The sequence below is a fragment of the Trachinotus anak genome, unplaced genomic scaffold, assembly GCF_046630095.1.
Source record: "Trachinotus anak isolate AG129_WGS33_773 ecotype Australia unplaced genomic scaffold, CSIRO_AGI_Tana_v1 ptg000013l, whole genome shotgun sequence".
Lineage (NCBI taxonomy): Eukaryota > Metazoa > Chordata > Actinopteri > Carangiformes > Carangidae > Trachinotus > Trachinotus anak.
Genome location: NW_027273864.1, coordinates 16316069 through 16335483, shown reverse-complemented (window position 1 = coordinate 16335483; position 19415 = coordinate 16316069). Strand labels below are relative to the sequence as shown.

Sequence of the window (19415 nt, the reverse complement as noted above, 5' to 3'; positions counted from 1 at the left end):
TAACTATGAGATCATACATCAACAAAAACACATTCAGAATGTCATTGTGTAGCTAACCTTGCACTTTATCCACCCCCAAGAAAATATACATTTTGAATCTTGCTTTGAAACTTGGTAAACGCATTACAAGAAACTCATTTGCTTGCCCTGTAACAATTTAGTGATTGATTCATATTCAGCAGGAAATGATCCTGAGAGAGTTCATTACAGTTTTTCTTGCCAAATCTGTGAAGTTCATCAAAATGTATGATGAGAGTCTGTGATGCTACTGGCGGCCATCAGCAGCTTTTGGCCTCTGATGGGAAGGAAAGGGGGGAAAATGGGGGCATGGGGTGGCAGATAGGCTGATGTTCACATTGATCAGATGGAGCTGGGTTTGAAAGAGGAGTGGTTGAAGAATGAGGAAATGAAGCAAAAAGAGAGCCTGCTGAGGAGTGTAATATACTGTTATAAGGGTGTGGATAATAATATTGCTTTGGAGTGGCAGGTTTTAGGGCAGTGGCTGCACTGGTTGTTGAGGTGGTCATAGGAGCAGCGGTTGGAAATTGAGTATTTTGTCTTTGAGAGGGATACAACACAGGGGTGTAGTAGGTCTGACGATACACATGGTGGTTTGAGCTGCTGGATCACAGGTTTGGGATTTTGAACAGCTTGGGGTTGGCCTTCTGGAGGCAGTGAGAGTTAAGTGAATGGCGTAACTATAGTGAGGTGGGATTGGAAACTGGCTGCTGGGGATCAGCCTTCCTATCATGCTTAGATTGTGGTATCTGAAGCTACTGGGCCAGGGGAGCAGCGTGAGACATGAAGGCTGAGCTGCAGGCACCTCGTGGTTTTCATTGTTAGAACCTGATTCTGCAATGGGACCTGAGGGAAGCTGTGGTTGTTGGGGCAGTGGTGTTACTGTGAGCAGGGGTGTGTGTTGGAGGGGTGGGCTCAGGAGGCACTAGTGGAAACACAGGTAATTGGGGGAACTGAGCGTACTGTCTGACCTGACCACTGTCACTAGATGGCATAGTTGTTGTTGTGGCAGGCTTAATTACTTAGCATGTGACCAAGAGTTCAACATCCACCAACAGAAGAGAGAGTAAATACTCCTCATCCCACAGTGAAACAAGCTGGGTAATTTAAAAGCATGTGTACATTTCAGCTTTTAACCACGAGAGGGTCATACCTTGAGCTCTATGCACAAGCTTCTGTTGTTGGGTGCAGTGAGTGTCAGTCCTCCAGAACACTTCAACAGCAAATCCACAGCTGCCACAGAAAGCCACTTCCACACCGCAGGCACTGCTACAGTTTTAATATCAGATAAGAAAAACCATCTTCTAAAGCCAATGAAACACCAAAACGTTAAATTACCTACACTTTACTTTGAGTTCATTGGCTGCAAAACCTCTTATCTTCACCGCCATTCCAGAAGGGGAGCAGGAAACAGAGGGTGGTGGTAACACAGCAGAGCAAGACATTGTCATTGGTGCATAGTACATAATCACCACCCTAAGGTTCAACTAAGAATGTAAGAATTTGGGGTTTTGCATCCATCAAACTGTGCAACACCAGAAGCATATGGATAAATTCAGTTTGCCCTGGCATGATAAACTTTACCGCATTCATCTGCTCTCTCAAACCTGATATACCCAGGGGTTTTTGACCAGTTGTGCTGTAAAGCAATGTTTTGAGGAGCATGTTCCCTTGCTTTGCCAGTACGCACACAAGGACATGCAGGCTATGAGCATGTTCGTGAGATATTGTACTTTTCTGCCCACTGTAGAGGGCCATATACATTAGGTCTCCATGAATCCTGGGAACTTGAATGGGTGTTATACCACACGTGCATGTGTGTGTTGCGTTCAAAATGTTCAATGTTGAAAATCTCCATTTTTCCACCTCTTCTACTCATTTATAATTTCAGCTATAAGCTCTATTCAAAAGCCAAAACTTTCCCCATTTTTGGATGTATTCAACTTTGAAATCCCATTCAGACATTCATAGTTTTTACACAGTGACAGTTCAATTGTCATGAACGTTTCTGGACCTTTCCAGATTTCACATTAGTGTGTATGTGGTTGAATGTTCACAGGTAGAGTGGGGAGGAGCTGTTCAACTGACCGACAACCACAACGCCATACATGAGCATAGAGGATATGAAATCATTGACATGCGACCAAATGAAACGGACCGTTCCCATGATTAAAATTACACATTTCTTTAGGTTTGAAAATTGCTGAAAAGATCTGAGATAATGTAAGAACACAATTTAAAACATATATAACATAGATTTAGAAGATATTATAACTTAATATTTGAAAATAAGTCTGCTAGAGTGGATAAATGTTACACATTCAATTATTATTTTGCTATTTTTTGTTACACCACTCATCCACTCCATCAAACTTTCCAGACACATATGGAATGACAATGTTTCATTTATTCTTTTCCTCATCACCCACAGTGTTGGTGTTCTTTCACATCGGTCCAGTCAGGGTATCCACAAGCTTTAAGTGCATCTTTCAGGTGTTTAGCGTTCCCTGTTTGGGTCCTGGACACTTGTTGGCACATCATCAGCTCGGTGTTGCAGGGTTCTGATAACTCCTGGCTTGTCTTCCAGTGGATGGTGAGAGTAAAGAGTAGGTATTGGACTTTGTCGGTGGGCTGTATACTCCAATGTGGAGGTTCCTGTTATCCCCTATTGTGAAGGGTGTTGTTGTGTAGCAGTTGTTGCCTTACAGTTTCCACCGTCTCCATAGTTGATATGCATGTAAACAAGTTTTATGTGGACGCCATTTCCAATAAACTTTTAGGTTGAGTGAGTGAATTGGGATTTACAGTGTATGCACAAAGCAATGCAGCTCAGTTTCCCTCTGTGCACTTCAACTCACTTCCACAATATGATTAGCATCTAAACTTTTTACCCTGCTTCCACTCCAGTCTGCATTCTTAATCCCTTTTCCCTTTTTCCCATCTCTTCATACTACTGCAAATGCTTCTTCATACAAATTCAAAGCACCAGTGCAGTTTATCTTCAGCTTGTGCAGAAGCAGCAATTCTAGTATCAACATGTTCAGTAAATGCATGGTTTAATGTTGCTGAGAAGTCTGTTTTCTTCAAACATCTTATATGCCAGTCTTTATCTCAATTTATAATTAATGTAACTACAAATAGAGCAATCACATTTTAAATTTGAGAAAATAAGACATAGGGAAAAAAAAATGCAAACATTCTTGCTTCATGAGATTCTTTCAAAAACACATTTAAAGCAAGTTGATTAAAAAAAAAAGTCACATATGATTCATATAAAAGTCACTTTATTTATAAAGAGGAAAATGAAAACATCAAATCATGTTTTGCAGAGGTAAATGGTGCAGCTTCACGTATTACCAAAGATAACAAACAGATAATAAATGCTCACCTGACTTTTAACCAGTGGGGTTACGACACTAATCTGATGCAAACAGAAGAGCTGTTGACTCATGATTTGAATTTTAAACACACTGACTGAGAAATGGTATTTCCTGCATAACAGTGACATACAGAAACATAGATCATAAAACTCTATTGCTGAAATGCTCATAACATCTACTAGGAATAAAATATTGCCATTTGCACCTTGCTCCTGCCATTTCCATGCAGTTAAATGTTTAACACACACACATGAAGATATTTTAAGATCCGATGAAAGTCAAAGCCTTATCATTTACAGAGAAGACACACCTTATAAAATCAAAGAGGGTATCTGTGTAATACTCTAGGGGCTTTCAATTCCTTTCAAGACAATATGATTATGCCTTTTCATCAAGGTTAGATGATTTTAAATAGTAAGTACTGGCGCTCCTCACATAAGGGACTTTAGCTTAGAGGTCTGTGACATCATCATCAGACCAGTCATGCTGATGCATCACGGCTGAGAGCGCTGAATTTAACTCTTCTCCCTGATATACAGTGATTGGTGACCCAATGCTACCATTGTAATCCGCTGTAGCACTGGGTGACTGTATTGGCTCTTTGGCTTGGAAATGGTCAAGAGATGCAGAGATGGACTCAGTATCCAGCATCCACCCATAGCCAACATAAGCTGGAGGGAATGTTGTTGTGCCCCCGTCTCCATCACCGGTGTCTGTGACCATGGTGTGAGTCCAAGACGGAGGTGGAGGTGTGAACAGACCTCCTGCTACAAGCTGACCATGGTGAAGGGCATTGTCAATGCTGCGCCTGAGGTTGATAGGAGATGGGGGCCGCATGTCGAATTCTATAAGTGAAAGAACACATTCATGTTCCCCAACTTTTTGCCACAGCAGTGCAGCCTGAGAGTCAGAGCTGCTATTGCTAATGGGATCAGGCTTGTATTCTGTTATAATGGTAGATGGCTGATCATCATATGGGCACATTACATTATTGCTGATACCTGCTCTAGAGAGGTTATATTTTGCCCAGTTATTTGGCATCAGGTCTTCCCAGGCTTTCTCAGATTTTTTTAGTGGCCCTTTTCGTACAGTGGCCAAGACACTACCCCACAAGCTTTTCTCTTCCACTCCTTTTGACACCTCATTTCTGCCCTGCCCATGATCGCCCCTTGAATGACCTCTAGGGGGCACCCAGAAGAGCCAAGACCCCAGTACAAGCAAAGAGAATCCCCAGGCTAACTCAACGATCCTCGCCCAAAACTGACTCAGCCACCAGCCCCAGCCAAAGCGCCTCCAGTTCCCCAGTAACCCATAAAGCCACAGGAGACTATACATCTGAAGGCTGCAGCAGAGAACCCCCAGAAATGCACACACTGCATTTACCCGCTTTGCTCGCTTCTCGATCACCTGTGAAGGAAACCACTGAGGTACAGAGGAAGCGAGAAAGCGATGTAGGTGAGAAAGAGACTTGGTGAGGATTCCCATGCAGAATGGGAGGCCCCAGCAGAGGGAGAGGGTCTGTAGCAACAGAGGGAGAGCAGGGGATAAAATTGAGGAGTACAGGTCTGCTACAAGTAATGCAGTGCAATGTGATACGGCCAGCCCTCCAACCACCCATGGGCGCTGCAGCTTTAGTGGTAAAAGTAATAATTTCAACCCTCTGAGTGTGACCAGAGCGAGGGCAACCTGCGCCCACAGAAGAAGCTGGAGAGGAACGTTATGGAGTGCAGCCAGGGTAGCACGAGACAGGATCTGACGTGTACCATAAGGATCAAGTAAAAGGAGGACACCACGCAAAGTACCACCCATAATTAGGAGACTATTGGCCAGGGTCAGGGCATCACAGAGGGGGTGAGGAAGAGTGCATGCACCAGCCATTCCCAAAAGTGCCAGGACTGCCATCAGTATGAAAAGGCTGGCAGATCCAAAGACATGTATTTCCCAGGCAAATGCCAGTGTGCGGCTCATGTCATCCCAGAGCAGACTGGTGCCGTTAAAGTTTTTAAGAACAACACAAGGTCTAAGACCGAGCACACAGGGGCTTCCAGATCCTGACAGGTCCTGGTTCGTAAACACATTTGTTTGGACAGGGAGTTCAGAGACTTCCCCACCTGAAAGAGAGAGACAAATGAGAAGAATTTAAATGGGAATTCATAACAGTATAAAGTTCTTGGAAACCACAGTTGTGTATTTTAATATATGGTTTTGAAAGACCATCAGTGTAGTCACTGCTCCAGTTTAAGACACTATTCAAAACATACTTTTATAAAGCAGCTTTTAATTCTTCATTCTAATACTTTTATCTTTGGTTTATACTTTTGGCTTTTACTTTTTGTTTTATTCTCTTTTGCCTGTTTCACTGATGTTATTGTTTTAATACGCATGTAATTTCCTCTGTTATACTTGTCTTGCTAATTGACACTTTTATTGCTTTGTTTTTTTTCTTTATTTACAGCACTTTGTAACTCTGTTTTGAAAAGTGCTATAAATAGATTTTATTTTATTTTATTTTATTTTATTTTATTTTATTTTATTTTATTTTATTTTATTTTATTTTATTTTATTTTATTTAAAAAGAATAAGTAGAATCTGTTTAACTTCAATTAACTATTACGTGTTCACTTACCATCCAGAGGGTCATCATTTACTGTGGATGTGCGACTGTCTTTGAACTGTTCCTCAGTTGTTATGTTGCTGCCTTCTGAGAAAGCTTCCTCTGAGATGATGTGTACACCGGAGTGGGTGTCTCCTGTACTTGAAGTATTAGCTTTGTCAGCTCCTTGATCATGAGCCAGTAGGTGTTGTAGAGTAAGTACCAGTGTTGCAGTTAAAGTTCTTTCAGGCCCAGAATGGTTTTTATTGCTGGCTTGCTCAGGCTCCTTTGAAATGGCAGTGTTATTGATGAGTTTCTGTGGTGTTGTACTGTCGACATAAAGTCCGCTGCCTTCCACAGACTTATTGCTGCTTTCTGAATGGAAGATAACTTCACCAGCAAAGCTGTCTGTGGCATTGTTGTTTCCGCCTGTGCTTCGAGTTACTCGGACTGAATCAGTGTTGTCCAGTGAATGCGAAGTTTGAATAAGAGTTCCAAGTGAAAAGAGAGACACTGTAATGAAGAGGAAAGATGACTGCCCCATTTTTTGTCTCCAAAATTAAAATTCCAAGACCTGTGGGTCAACAAAAAAGAGGGAGAGTTAACATGTATTTCCACATCTACACAAAAACATTTTGAGATTCACACACTAATTTGAATGACAATTGTTATTTAGGTTACTGTTTACCATTTGCATAACTATTCAGCTTCAGAACTAGACCATTATCCTATGTCAACAGGATATGGTATTTTTACAGTGTACTTTTTCACATAATTGTGAAAGAGTTGATAGTAGAAAGACTTAAGAGGTTAGGTATAGATAAAGAGTCACACAGATTCTCAGATAATTGATCTTGACTTTCAATCCTATAAAGAGCAATAATTCCCCTGGGTCCCATTTCAGTGATACACAAATTACACATGTTAATAAAAAACTAATCATGACTAAAATGATAAAAAAAAAAATACAAAAAAGCCCAAGTACCATTTATAATAATGTCATGTTCAGCCCCTGACACAAACATTCTTTCCAAATGCAACCTCAGATGAGTTCAGATTATAAATGAACATTATTTCTGTTTCTGTTTATTTTAACACTACTCAAAACATAAACCATAAGGTTGAGAAATGCCTTGTGTCCCAACTTACTGCTGAGAAATTGTGCTATTTGATTGTTTAAAAAAGTGCACCCTGTCAAAAAAGAAATGCAGAAACACTGAGAAAGCGTTACATGCAATGCTATTTGTAGTTGTAGTTGATTTTCCAACGATTACAGCCCTTTCACAACATAACCACAAGGCATTACCCCATTGCCAAAACAATCCCTGCTAGGCCACTCCACCCCACACATACACGCACACACAAAAATAAAAATGCTCAGTGAAGCCAGACCTCAGCTGTACCTGTGATTCCTTGTACTCAGCTTCCTTTTAATGCTTCATGGGTTCCACTCCACTTCTAGCTGCAGCACAAGCGTGTGTAACATCTGATTTATGATGTGGAACGTGAAGAGCATCACAGTGAGGGCTGATCACATAGGATTTACAGACATGCTCACAGCCATCCAGCCCTCAAGCTGACATCTTATTCCTATTACTGCACCGGCTGGTCACTTGGCAGCCTTCCATCAGTATGTCACCTGCAGAGACAGAGAGCAGCACCTGAATGCCAAAGGTCACTTCAGAAAAAAAAAATGCTTGCATGAATATCTGCCAGGTTATCGTCTTCATGTATGGAGATTGAAAAGGGAAACATTTTATAGATAACTGACTATTAATAAAAGTCAGCATGTCTCAACTACCTGTCTCTATACAACAGTTGTGTTGAGGCAAATCCCCTCTAGAAAGGATTACATTAAGATTCTTACAGTGGCACAAAGTCACATGAAGTGATGTGCAGCCAACTAGACACGAGCACTATATTGTTGTTTCATGCCAACTGATGGGTTTATTATGCATGAAATGTATGCATTTGCAAGGTCCAAACATGACATAGCACATGGACAGTAGATGTTATGCATATTGTATGAAAAAAATGTATGCAAGATTGTTATGAATTATGTTTTCTCTATCAATGGGGTGTAAATAATTTTAATATACACATAGAAATACTACCACCATTTCCATCAGAGAGCCCCTGTAGAGCCTCAGAGAGTCTGTTGTGAGTGTGGGAATTAACTATTTCCTGTCCAGTGTTTAGCGGACATAGCCTATGCACACAGTACATCTGTCTTGGTCCACCTTAAGACGGGTGAGAGGCAGTTTGTTGTGGGGCAAACAGGGGGAGGCCCTCAGTAGCACATGCCTGGCTCTTTAAGGCAGACTGGGGAAGTTAGATTTTGTTAAAGGTACATGCATTCAAATGTTTACCAGGCTTTGCCAGAACCATGCTGGGAAAGTATTTTAAATCTATCTATCTATCTATCTATCTATCTATCTATCTATCTATCTGTGTGCACATCTTCACTTCTACTATTTTCCTTCAGCCTTTCATTGTAATGGCAATGACTGGTAATTGATAATGAGTGTATGCACAGATAATAAGGTATGTCCCCAAATGACCCAGTATTCATCTGAGAGATCCTGGTGATGACCCGACCCATTTAAACAGACAAATGATGAAATCTAGCGAAGCATCATTGCAGCTTGTGACAAACTGTGCGTTGTCTTGTGCACAAACACAGCTGCATATATCGGGTCTGCATGTATTTTCAGTTTTCATGTGACAGTTGCAGAGAGCCACATATTAATGCAGGACCTGGTCATGCTGTGGGATGGGACTCCTGTTAACAGGACAGCGCGGCAGGGCCCGTCGCTTGGCAGAGCAGTCTGTGGAGGAGTCGCGTTTTTCTCGGGGCCTATACTTCCGTCATTTTACCTCTCACTGGAGAAACACTGTGGACCCGTTTCTGCATGTGAGGCGGTGTGGTGCAGGCTGTGGTAATACTACCGGCGATTGTGCCGGATAAATCGATCTGCTTGGGAAACTTGTTTTGTTACGGACAGCAGCCTGGATCTTACACTGAAAACAAGCAGACGTCAGAGACCTCGCCTGCTCGCTGCCGCCGCTTAATTTTATCTAATCACAGCATTGTTTACGGGATTACACCGCTGTCTCATGCAGTATGTAGCGAAGTGAATGGCATGCTGCTGGTAGCTGTTAGACGTTTATCGGCTTTTTAGTTTTAAACACCGTGCCTTGGCGGAAAGGAGAGGATTTCGTTTTATTTAAGGTAGCATGACAGGATCCGAGCCATCGAGCTAGCTAGCTAGCTAGCTAGCTAACATTAGCACAATGGTTAGCTAGTTAATTAGCGTCATGTTACTTTAATGAATGGGCTGTTGCTTTAAATGTTAGTTAACTTCTCATATGATATACACAGAGGATATATACATTAGACATTACATTGCTATCTAACGGTGTTAAATACAGTTAGCCAGTCAAATATCCATATGGGTTCTGACAAAACAGTTTCTTGCTAACAGTGTGAAGCTAGCTTGCTAACCATTAGCTATAACGTAGATGCTATTATTAGACACAGCACATACAGTCTGGAAATCATACTGTTGGTGCTTCGATCAGTGGCTTTACAAATATTTAATGAAAAATTATCTTAGTAAAAAAAATGTAGGCTCAGCTTTGAGCCGTAGCTGTGACTGTAATGTTTAAATTACTAGACAAAGTTGATTGAAGTGCAGCATTGTATTACAAGTCTAGATGCACTTTGTCCCTTTGTGTTATTCCAACGTCCCCTATTTAATATGTAACTGTTTAAATCATACCCTTTTGCTTATTATGTCGTGCTTCAATAAATGTAGATGCAAGAATACACCACCGCCCACTCTTAAGTAGAATATTCTCCATTATAGATTTCGGTACATATCATTATAAATGTAAACTGTTTGGGACATTATTATAATCTTCAGTGTTTAAAGATCTGTTCCCTTCTGTCTAGGTCAAAGTGACGATGAATGAGCAGGAGAGTGGGGTGGTTTCCTTTGATGAATATGTGCGGCAGAAGGCCCGCACTGTGCCTCAGCACAGGATGAAGGAGTTCCTGGAGTGTCTTGCCAAGGGCCCAGAGGTGCTGCAGGAGTTCAGCCAGCAGGAGGGGGCAGCCACCACCACAGCCATGGTGTACCAGCAGCAGGACGCCAACTGTGTCTACACAGACAGCACAGAGGTGGCTGGGTCACTCTTAGAGCTGGCTTGCCCGGTAAAATCCTTTTAGCATGGTTACTGTTGTTGAATGATACTATTACTATTGTACAGTGTGGCACAATCTGCTGCTCTTCTTATTTGTATGTACATGTTTATGACAGGTACAGGTGACCTCGGCAGAGATTTCACCTCAACTGTCTGTGCACTCAGGGTCTGAACAGCAGCTCCAAGTGCAGGTTAGTTCATACACCAGTATCGGGTTTCTCATACTATGTTTGAACTTCTCAAACCAGATGGGTCTGGAGGGGCCCAGAAACACAGTCATTGCTCAGTGACTGAGATGACAGTGTGGTGTTTGATTCCATCAGTTCAAGTTAACTTCATTGTAGCTGGAGTAAAGTAGCTTTACTCTGCCAGCTCTGACACCTGAATACACTTGGAAAGCTACTCATAGAAAGAAGTGGCTATGGCTACACATTATAAAGGGACTGGTTATTCTCCTTTTCTCTACTGCTGCACCTTTTAATGTATGACTATCACTATAAAATACAATTCTGTAACAAACTTGTCAGTTTTTGTATCAGTGCTCGTTATTATAAGATGTATCACATTAATTAAAATAATGAATTTGGAGATAAATTGACTTTATCATTGAAATGAACTTACTTACTTCATAGCAAAGAACACTTGTCAGTTTACAGTAAAGTATGTTATTTCTCGCTAATGGGCCTGTTTATTTTTCATGCTCTCACTCTGTGCCAGGTCCAGATCCAGGAACAGCAGGGCCAAACGGTTGGCCAAGTTCTTCAGGTGGCCTCTCCCTCTCAGCAGGACCTGCAGGGAATCTCCACAGCCCAGCTTGTCCAGCAGGGAGAGCTCACGGAGGAGCAGCAACAGCAGGTGCGGTATTGATTTCCATCACCCATGTCAAGTGTATACCTGTGATGAATTTCTGCAGTTTTTTCCACAATGCTGACTGTGTTTTACAGATTCATGCACAGCTGGTTGCAGCTGTAGCTGGAGGACAACAAATCCAGTTACAAGGAGCGCAGCATATTCAGCTGCCAGGGGGTCAGCAAATTCAACTTCAGGCTGGCCAACAGATTCAGCTACAGGGTGGCCAACAGATTCAGCTACAGGGTGGACAACAAATTCAACTACAAGGTGGACAACAGATCCAGATTCAGACCATAGAGGCCATGTCTCCTTCCCAGCAACAGGACTCTCCCAGGGAGGCAGAGAGGAGGTCCGGCACTGCCTCAGCTGTTCTCCAACCTGCCAAGAAGCGTAAGGTGGACGTCCCTCTAGCTGTTTCCTATGCTGTTCCACAGGGTCAGCAGGTGGCTACAGTTCTGGCCATCCCTCAAGGGCAGCAACAAAGCTATGTGTCGCTACGACCAGATTTGCTCACTGTCGACAGCGCTCAGCTGTACAGCACTACAGGAACAATCACAGGTCCCACAGGTGAGACCTGGACCATCCCTGTGTACTCCGCTCCTCAACAGCAGGGTGTAACTCACATCGCCATACCACAGGAGACATACAGCACAGTGCAAGTTACCACCACCAACGGTAGGGACAAAATGTCCCCGAGTTCTTCATCAAGGTCTGCAGATGGGCAGTTGGCCTCAACTGGAACACAGGAAGAAATAGTACAGACCCTGTTCCCAGCACAGTTCATGAACGGGAACATTCACATCCCTGTGGCAGTGCAGACTGTAGGAGGGACTTACAACACTACACAGTCGGTACACATATGGGACCCAAATCAACAGCAGAGCCACGGAGAAGAGGGACAAGAACAGCAGCTCCATCTGCAGGTTAGAAGAAACCTTTTCCTAACCACCATACTGTAGACCTACTATACATCTGTATGGTTGGAAGTGCTTTGTAGGCAGTTTTTTTCTGTAGCTCAATGCATACAATGGATAAACAATTTAAAAATGAATCCTAATGTTGTGATGAGAATTAAAATTGTGCCAGCCATGTATCCTCATAGTCAGGAAATTCTAAGAACAGTACATGAAACCTACCAATTCAAAGCTGCTGATAGTGTGTAAAACCTTGCAAATACATCTTGGTGTCAGTCCTAGTGTTGTTTGCTTTTTTGAACTATCACTGTTAAAATTTAGTTTGTTTTATTTTCAGTCAAACCTATTGAAAAATCACATGAATGATCACTACAGAATTTTACTATTATCTAATCATCATCATGTGAATATTGCAATCTGTTTTATTCTTGCTGACCTCTTTATCACAAAGGATTAACTTTGTTTTTGTTTTGGTCTTGTGCAGGGTCAAGTACAGGCGGAGTCTCATGCTGAACCGCCCACTGAGATTCTGGTTCCTGTCTGTCTAAAGCCAGAGGAGGGCTTGGAGGTCTGGCGCCTTTGGGTGAAGCGAAAAAACGCAGAGCTAAGCAAGCAGGAAAAGACAAAGCTTGCCCCCATAGGCCGTAAGTCAACCTGTAATAATTTTGTCATACATTTATTTTTAACGTTTGTCAAAGAACACTGTTCTTACTTAAACCACTGGAAGCAATATAATTTAATTTCTTTGAATTTTTAATTTATTTTTTCTTATGTGATATGCAAGAACTTTCATTCTGCTTGAAACTGAGAAACTTTTTAGCCCTAATAAAATAACATTGCCTGTGCTCATCTCTCTGTGGCTGTGTCCAGGTCGTCAGCCTCTGCGTTTTCAAGAAGACTTGGTGTCCAGTGCGGTAGCTGAGCTAAACTTGGGTCTTTCCCTGATGACACAGGAAGCACGTGGATCAGAGGAAGAACAGTTTGCACCCGATGTTCTGTATTATGTCTTCTTGTGTATACAAAAGGTTAGTATTGCCCTATTCAAACATGAAGATTGTGTACCATGCCAGAAGGCTGTGTGAAGGTACTTATGTGTGTTTCCCTCTCTAGTATCTCTCTGAAAATGGACGTGTGGATGATATTTTCTCTGATCCATATTACACACATTTCTGTGGCTCTTTACACAACATCCTGGATGGTTGGAAACCAAGTGTCCATCCGTTAGGTAAGAGTGAATCAACATTTTTCTTTTTTTTTTCTTTCCTTTTTTTTGGAAATAAAAAGAATGGCTTATTTTGTTTTCATCTTAGGTTACATCATTCCAAGTCATGTGACAGAGGAGATGCTGTGGGAGTGTAAACAGCTTGGTGCACATTCACCAGCCACACTGCTTACAACTCTAATGTACTTCAATACTAAGTGAGTAACCACTGCTCAGCATTATATGGCCTGAATCTACTCTGACACACACATCTGTAAATGCAGTGTTGTAAAAATGTGTCTTTGTCACAGGTATTTTCACCTGATAACAGTTGAACAGCACATGAAAGTAGCTTTCTCTAAGGTCCTGAGACACACGAGGAAGAACCCCACTAATGCCAAGGACAAAGCAACCAGTATCCGCCTTCTCAAAGGACAAGGTCCACACAGTGCCGCGCAGAAAGGTACTCAATACATTTGCTTCACGATGATGTCTTGCTATGAACCACAGCCTTCAACAACAGAAACTGCAGGTGCTGACTTGTTTGTGACGTCCGTTTCAGGAACTGACGACATGTATGAAGAGCAGATCGAGGATCCAGAGAATCCCCTTCGTTGTCCCATTAAACTTTACGACTTTTACCTCTTCAAGTGGTGAGTAATGCTCGGTCGCAAAAATTTTGCTCAACTGGTTTATTCTTCAGTATGCACACAAAAATATTTTTATTCCCCTTTTCCTTTTTCCAGTCCTCAAAGTGTTAAAGGACGTAACGACGCATACTACATGACTCCAGAGACTGTCGTTGCACCCAACAGCCCCATGTGGTACTCATCGCAACCTCTCACAAGTCAGCAAGTGGAGCACATGCTGGCTCGCATTATCGTGGTCCGAGAGATCCAGGAAATCATTGGTGTTGGTCCAGAGAACATGAGTTAAACTGAGAGGACTGACTGGACTGATGGGAACTAGTTCTCCAGTCGCTGATTGTTGACTATGCAGTACCTATCCTGACTATAAACATCACTGACCATCTCAAATAAAATGGATCGACTTCTAAAGCAATCATTCTTTTCTTCTGAGGAGTGTAACATGAACACTCACAAGATTTTCCTCTTCTTACATTTTCTGTTTTCAGCAATCACCTCTAGAACCTTTTAACTGGCTATTTAAGCGAGGCTTTAGTCTCACCACTGCTGGATCACAATCAATCTCTTGGGCTGGTGCTCACTCAGCTGAGCAGAGGTGGTGCATTTTCCTGTAGAAGTCAGTCTACTCAATACACGAAGATCTTAACCCTTCATTTCGTAACCTCACAGACCGTTTAACCACGTCTTACTTTTCCTCAAAGTCCCTCTATGATATGTTACATCTTAATGGACAATTGCAGGGACCACTGCTCATGACATTTTTTGGATACTGACTGCATTTTGGATCTTGTATTGACATGTTCAAAACTTAAGAACTTGTGCCTGTTTTTTTTTCCTCCCAAAAATTACCTAATAATTTATGCTTGCGGATCTTTGAGTTGAACCTCAGATATTTGCAAGGTCAAGTGCTATATTGTAGTCATGCAGGTGGTTGGAAACATTTTTCTCAGGTCAAAGCTATCAATTCAAACACCCTTCAAGGATTTTTTGCCAATTTACTCCTGTATGTATGTATAGTAGGTTATTACACAGGATATGCATATGGAAACATCTTTGTTTAGCTAATGCAGTATTAATCCTTGTATCAAGAGTCATGTCAAGCAGTTCAACAATGAGAAGTATTTAGCACTGTGTTTGTGGAAATGCAACTCTGTTGACATTTGAAATAAGGATTAGCTGTGGGCCTTTTAAAAATGACTTCTTACATCAACAGCATCTGTAGCCTAGTGGTACCTCCAGGGAAATTACATGTAAATGTAGATTAACTACATAGACAAAAAGTTTTAATACAGTTCTGCTTCATTTGTTTATTACTAAAATGAGTTGTATAGTACTGTACAGTCCTTTTCTACACAGTCTCTTCTGTGTTTGATCATTTTACACAACAGCCCTACAAAAAAACCCAGCTTGATATAATTTAATTTTCCATTTAATTTAAATGGTTACACTTTTTTCCATGTAGGAGTCTGAAATCCTACACAACTGATGCCCAGTACTTGCAGACATCCACTAGATTGCAAAGAATTTAACCAACAGCAAGGTCGTCGTTATTTATCGTCTTTCTCATCGCGAGTTTTTAAATACAGTCGTTTCAATGATTGTGTGAAGTATTTAGGCAGGGGACAGGACACGTCAATGTCTGCTTGACTGGCTCCTGGCAGTGTCAGCTGTCGAGCATGTAGATGAAGAGGAAGATATCGGATCTTGCTCTGTTCCAGTCCAAGCTTTCCCAACACATGCTCCGGTAGTTTCTGTGGACCAAAATGTACTATTTAGTTTTTCGGTGGCAAATCAGGAACTACGGCCTTGCAAAAATGTGGGTCCTCCTTTTCCATTTGTATATCTATGTAGTAATGTGCCCAAATGGAGGCAAAACAACGTAATATCCACTCTTGACATGTGAATGAATTAAAACATGATCAAGTACATGGAAAAAAAAGGCATTGTTCTGGCTCCCAATAGGGTGGGTTGGAGGATCAGTGAGACTGTAAGAGTTGCTGGTTTTCCAAAAGACCTAATCAAAATGTTTGTCAAAATTAAAGTACAGGATGCTGATTGGCTCAAGCAACTGCAAGTAATGCTCAGTCTACAGTGTGGAAGTGTACATTACAGTTACAAGGCACATATCTGCAACACAGTACATCTCACTCAGTTTTAGCTACCAAAGGCATCTACAGCAGAACAAAAACACAAGCACGAAGCTGTCAGCAGCTACTAAAAGGATGTGTGGTCTGATGACATTTAAACAACTTGATGCCTATATAACTGTACATTCTTAACAGGCAACGCTGGGACCGTAAAGAACAGCATTTCACAGTTCATGCCAAAGCATTGATTTGTAGCCACACGGGTTTTTCCACTCATGTCCTGGTACTTTTAATGTGACAGATTTGCATGTCATTAGGCAAAAATAATTCAAGAGTTGTTCAAGTACGGATGAACACAAACACAGTATCTTTGAAAAAGGACCATCCCTCTATCTATAATTACACCTGTGACACCAGCTATTTGGTTTGTCTGCTGAATGAACTCAAGAAGTGCCTCATGATAAACCACTCTTACTTTAGAGGCATTTGCTGGCTGTTAGTGGTGTGTCACTCTTGTTCCACTACAGGATACCAGTCCCCACCTCCTGGCATATGCCACTGTTAACTATTCAGTTATCATGTAAGATGGTTAGCTAATGCCATATATGAAGATAACCTCTCTGTAGGCAGCTGCACTCTTTTGGTCGCTGAGCAAGTGGGACAAAAGTGATGCCATTTTTCGCCATATGCCAGTGGACATTTCACTAACAATCAGCATATGACAATAAAATAAGTGGCATAGCATTAGTATATGCAGATAGAGAATTGTATCTGTCAGTGGAACACAAAGGATATGTCGGTCATAAGTGGCACGTACCAGCAACAGTGATATACCACTTGAAACTGGCATCTGCCACTAAAGCAAGAGTGGCATACCGTCAGCCACTCATGGATGCCGGCATTGCTGTCTTCTTTATCTGCCACTATTTAATAAACAGATTGAAAACAGGTCTTACCTGGGGTGCCAGTTTGCTCCAGTGGGAATATTTATGGTCACCAAGAATGGGACATGCCAGAGCAAATGCCATGTGAACCCTCATCTGGTGCTTCACTCCTGTGGGCACAAAAGAAAAAAGTGCCCATTCCTCTTAGAAAAAAAAATTACCCAAGTAGTCTGTCAGTAATTCACTTTAATATGTTTCCCAGAAGCACAAGCCTTTTACCAGTTAAAGGCTGAAGCTCCACAAGGCTGCAACCATTGCTGCTGTCCAGGACTCTGTACTCGGTCACAGCCGGATGAGCTTGCCGATGGGCTCGCAATTTGGTTACACCATCACCTGCATCATTCATTCTGAAAAGAGGACTTAATGCCATCTGAAATTCAAAAAAAGAAGTAATGAGATTGGGTAAATCATGCTTCTCAATATCAATAATTCTACAATAACAAAATTAATTATTGTTTTAATCATCGATTAGTCTAGGCACCTGTAGATAGTATTCAACTGACTGCGGGAAACAGAATTTTGTAAAACTGACTACAGCAATTAGTATGTTATCAAATTCAGCATTGATTTTCTGTCATTTGACTTAATGACAGATATTTGTCAGGGCATCAAAACCACAGAAGAAGAGACACCTTGTAGTGCGGCTGAGGGCCTGTGACCTCTCTCTCTATGATGGGAATGTCAATCACTCCTTCAGAAGGTACAGGTACACCAACTGTGATGACCCTGTGGAAGACAAGTGAACAGGAGAATGACCGACACATACCTGGGTCAGAAGTGTGATGTGATAAGTGACACCCTGAATCTCTTAGTGCTTGAAATAAATATATATATATTATATTTATTTTACCAGTATTTTCTCTGCACTTGGTTGTTTCTGTGCAGGTTGAGTATGTGCTCCACTGCCTTTTCACTCCTGGCCAGCAGGAGAACTCCTGTTGTTTCCTTCTCCAGTCCCAAACAGGGGAGCATCTGAGAGCCGGACTTGACCTTCATCCCATCCATCATTTTGGAAAGAACAGGAAGCACAGAGGAGATGGATGTGACCCTGGAGTCATCTGAGAGACAGTAACAACAACAAATGCATGTGTATCAAGGTTCAGGTACTTGAGATTCCACTTTTTTTTTTTTTTTTTGCAGATTTCCAAAAATTAAAATTATCATTACAGGCATCTCCAAAACTGATAACGGCAATAGCACTGGAGCTCTACCAAAATCAGCAAACTGCTATGACCAATAGTGACATCTCTCCCTGATACTTCTCAGGATTTCTTTAACATTTCAATTAATCCATTCACTGAAGAAATATTCAACATATTAATCAGTTAAATGAATCCTCAGTTGCAGACCTAAAACAGAGAAAGGGACATTAAATCAGACAGTGCGGTGGTTGTTTTACCTCGGACAGGGACACCAAAGGGTTTATTGATGACCACTACATCTTTATCCTGATACAGCACGCTTCTGTGGAGGTGTTTGGCCAACACGTTGGGATGCACATTTTGAAGCTGCAGACTAAACCGTTTCAGCTCCATCACCCTCCTCTGCTTGCCGGACACCGCGGCCTCCGCAGCCTGTGGCGTCGTCCTCTCTTGCTGGACCTTGCGGGCCAGGTCGATCGCTCTCCGGCGAGGTTTCTCTCCCGAGACGGTGGACTGGCTCCGGCAGAGGGACGGCGCCGCCCCCGAGCTCCGGCGGCAGTTTGTCCGTGGTTTGACCCGAGAGAGGATGGTGTTCAGGCCGGAGGTCCATTCGCCCCTACGGGTTATTAACCTACAGCTGTTCATTGCAGCACAGTGTAGGTAAGTGACATTAGCTGGAAAAAAACAACCACAAACTCCGGCGGAACCATGCTCGCCTCACCACTAAATTACTTCCGAGTGCCACCTTTCACAATAAAAGCATGCAAAGTTTATTTTCCACAAAAATTAAAAAAAAAAAAGCAAGAAAACAAACAAAAACATGTGATAGTTTTAACAGGGACTTTTATCAAACCTATAAACTAACTGCAAATTTCTGACTTTATAGTTTATATTCACATTAAAAAACGTCTTCCATTGTTGTGAAACTGCTTCTAAAATTATATTTAACAAAAATATTAAAGACCAAGCGGCCACACACAATCTTTATTTCACCTTCAAATATCTTCGTGCATATGTTTTTTTTTTTAATTACATCAGTAAAGAAATCAAATAGATACAAGGCAATAAATAAAATAAAACATATTAAAGGTCAAATTCAGTCGGAGGCTCTATTTTCACAGCTTTAGAGTTTATTTATTTTAGTATTCACCTGTGTCCAGGCAGAATTTCATGTTGAACGTGAAGACATTAAAATTGTCTTTGTGATGCATATTTGTGTATATGGGAATAAGGTGGTATATGGGATTTTATTAATAAAGAATCCGATTAATGACATGTATTTTCTTCAAAGAAAAAAAAACCAAATAAAATAAAACAATTTTAAATCTGAGTTGAATATCTAATTTAATGTTTAAAAGGTGCTTAAGTCCGTATCAAAAAGTCCAAAGATGAGTTTCATCTAACAGAAAGCACAAAGTCAGTATTTAACCT

General features: G+C 41.5%; 3 protein-coding genes across 5 annotated transcripts; 1 reads left to right on the top strand and 2 right to left on the bottom strand.

Moving 5' to 3' along the window:
- Positions 1 to 3194: 3194 nt before the first annotated feature.
- LOC139630384 (proline-rich transmembrane protein 3-like) lies at positions 3195 to 8532 on the bottom strand. The gene is made up of 3 exons (XM_071493766.1): positions 7395 to 8532; positions 6025 to 6565; positions 3195 to 5509 (listed from the first exon to the last, which is right to left on the bottom strand). Exons 2-3 carry the CDS (start codon positions 6533 to 6535, stop codon positions 3849 to 3851), a joined length of 2172 nt encoding a protein of 723 aa, XP_071349867.1. The 5' UTR covers positions 6536 to 6565; positions 7395 to 8532; the 3' UTR covers positions 3195 to 3848.
- Positions 8533 to 8780: 248 nt separating this feature from the next.
- On the top strand, positions 8781 to 14222 carry LOC139630383 (transcriptional regulator QRICH1-like). Of its 3 annotated transcripts, none has more exons than XM_071493764.1 (12): positions 8781 to 8930; positions 9947 to 10207; positions 10314 to 10388; positions 10915 to 11052; positions 11142 to 11972; positions 12448 to 12607; positions 12834 to 12988; positions 13074 to 13188; positions 13274 to 13382; positions 13476 to 13627; positions 13727 to 13817; positions 13911 to 14222. In XM_071493764.1, the coding sequence occupies exons 2-12, from the start codon at positions 9959 to 9961 to the stop codon at positions 14098 to 14100; spliced, it is 2265 nt and encodes a 754-aa protein (XP_071349865.1). In that variant the 5' UTR covers positions 8781 to 8930; positions 9947 to 9958; the 3' UTR covers positions 14101 to 14222. The 3 variants fall into 3 exon arrangements, with proteins under 3 accessions (XP_071349865.1, XP_071349864.1, XP_071349866.1); XM_071493763.1 differs by having other exon boundaries at positions 8789 to 9223; XM_071493765.1 differs by having other exon boundaries at positions 8794 to 9113.
- Positions 14223 to 15094: 872 nt separating this feature from the next.
- Positions 15095 to 18730, bottom strand: LOC139630385 (pseudouridylate synthase RPUSD4, mitochondrial-like). The gene is made up of 6 exons (XM_071493767.1): positions 18242 to 18730; positions 17693 to 17900; positions 17475 to 17568; positions 17062 to 17212; positions 16855 to 16952; positions 15095 to 15562 (listed from the first exon to the last, which is right to left on the bottom strand). Exons 1-6 carry the CDS (start codon positions 18627 to 18629, stop codon positions 15359 to 15361), a joined length of 1143 nt encoding a protein of 380 aa, XP_071349868.1. The 5' UTR covers positions 18630 to 18730; the 3' UTR covers positions 15095 to 15358.
- Positions 18731 to 19415: the final 685 nt, after the last annotated feature.

Bases quoted from the DNA above. Each gene is read 5' to 3' on its own strand.
- LOC139630384 (XM_071493766.1), bottom strand. From the start codon at position 6,535: ATGGGGCAGTCATCTTTCCTCTTCATTACAGTGTCTCTCTTTTCACTT. The intron at 5,510-6,024 runs GTAAGTGAACAC...TCTCTCTTTCAG, and splicing joins AAATGATGACCCTCTGGATG to GTGGGGAAGTCTCTGAACTC.
- LOC139630383 (XM_071493764.1), top strand. From the start codon at position 9,959: ATGAATGAGCAGGAGAGTGGGGTGGTTTCCTTTGATGAATATGTGCGG. The intron at 11,053-11,141 runs GTGCGGTATTGA...TGTGTTTTACAG, and splicing joins CGGAGGAGCAGCAACAGCAG to ATTCATGCACAGCTGGTTGC. The intron at 13,628-13,726 runs GTACTCAATACA...CGTCCGTTTCAG, and splicing joins ACACAGTGCCGCGCAGAAAG to GAACTGACGACATGTATGAA.
- LOC139630385 (XM_071493767.1), bottom strand. From the start codon at position 18,629: ATGAACAGCTGTAGGTTAATAACCCGTAGGGGCGAATGGACCTCCGGC. The intron at 17,213-17,474 runs GTGTCTCTTCTT...TTTGAATTTCAG, and splicing joins GCCCTCAGCCGCACTACAAG to ATGGCATTAAGTCCTCTTTT. The intron at 15,563-16,854 runs GTAAGACCTGTT...TTTGGTCCACAG, and splicing joins GGAGCAAACTGGCACCCCAG to AAACTACCGGAGCATGTGTT.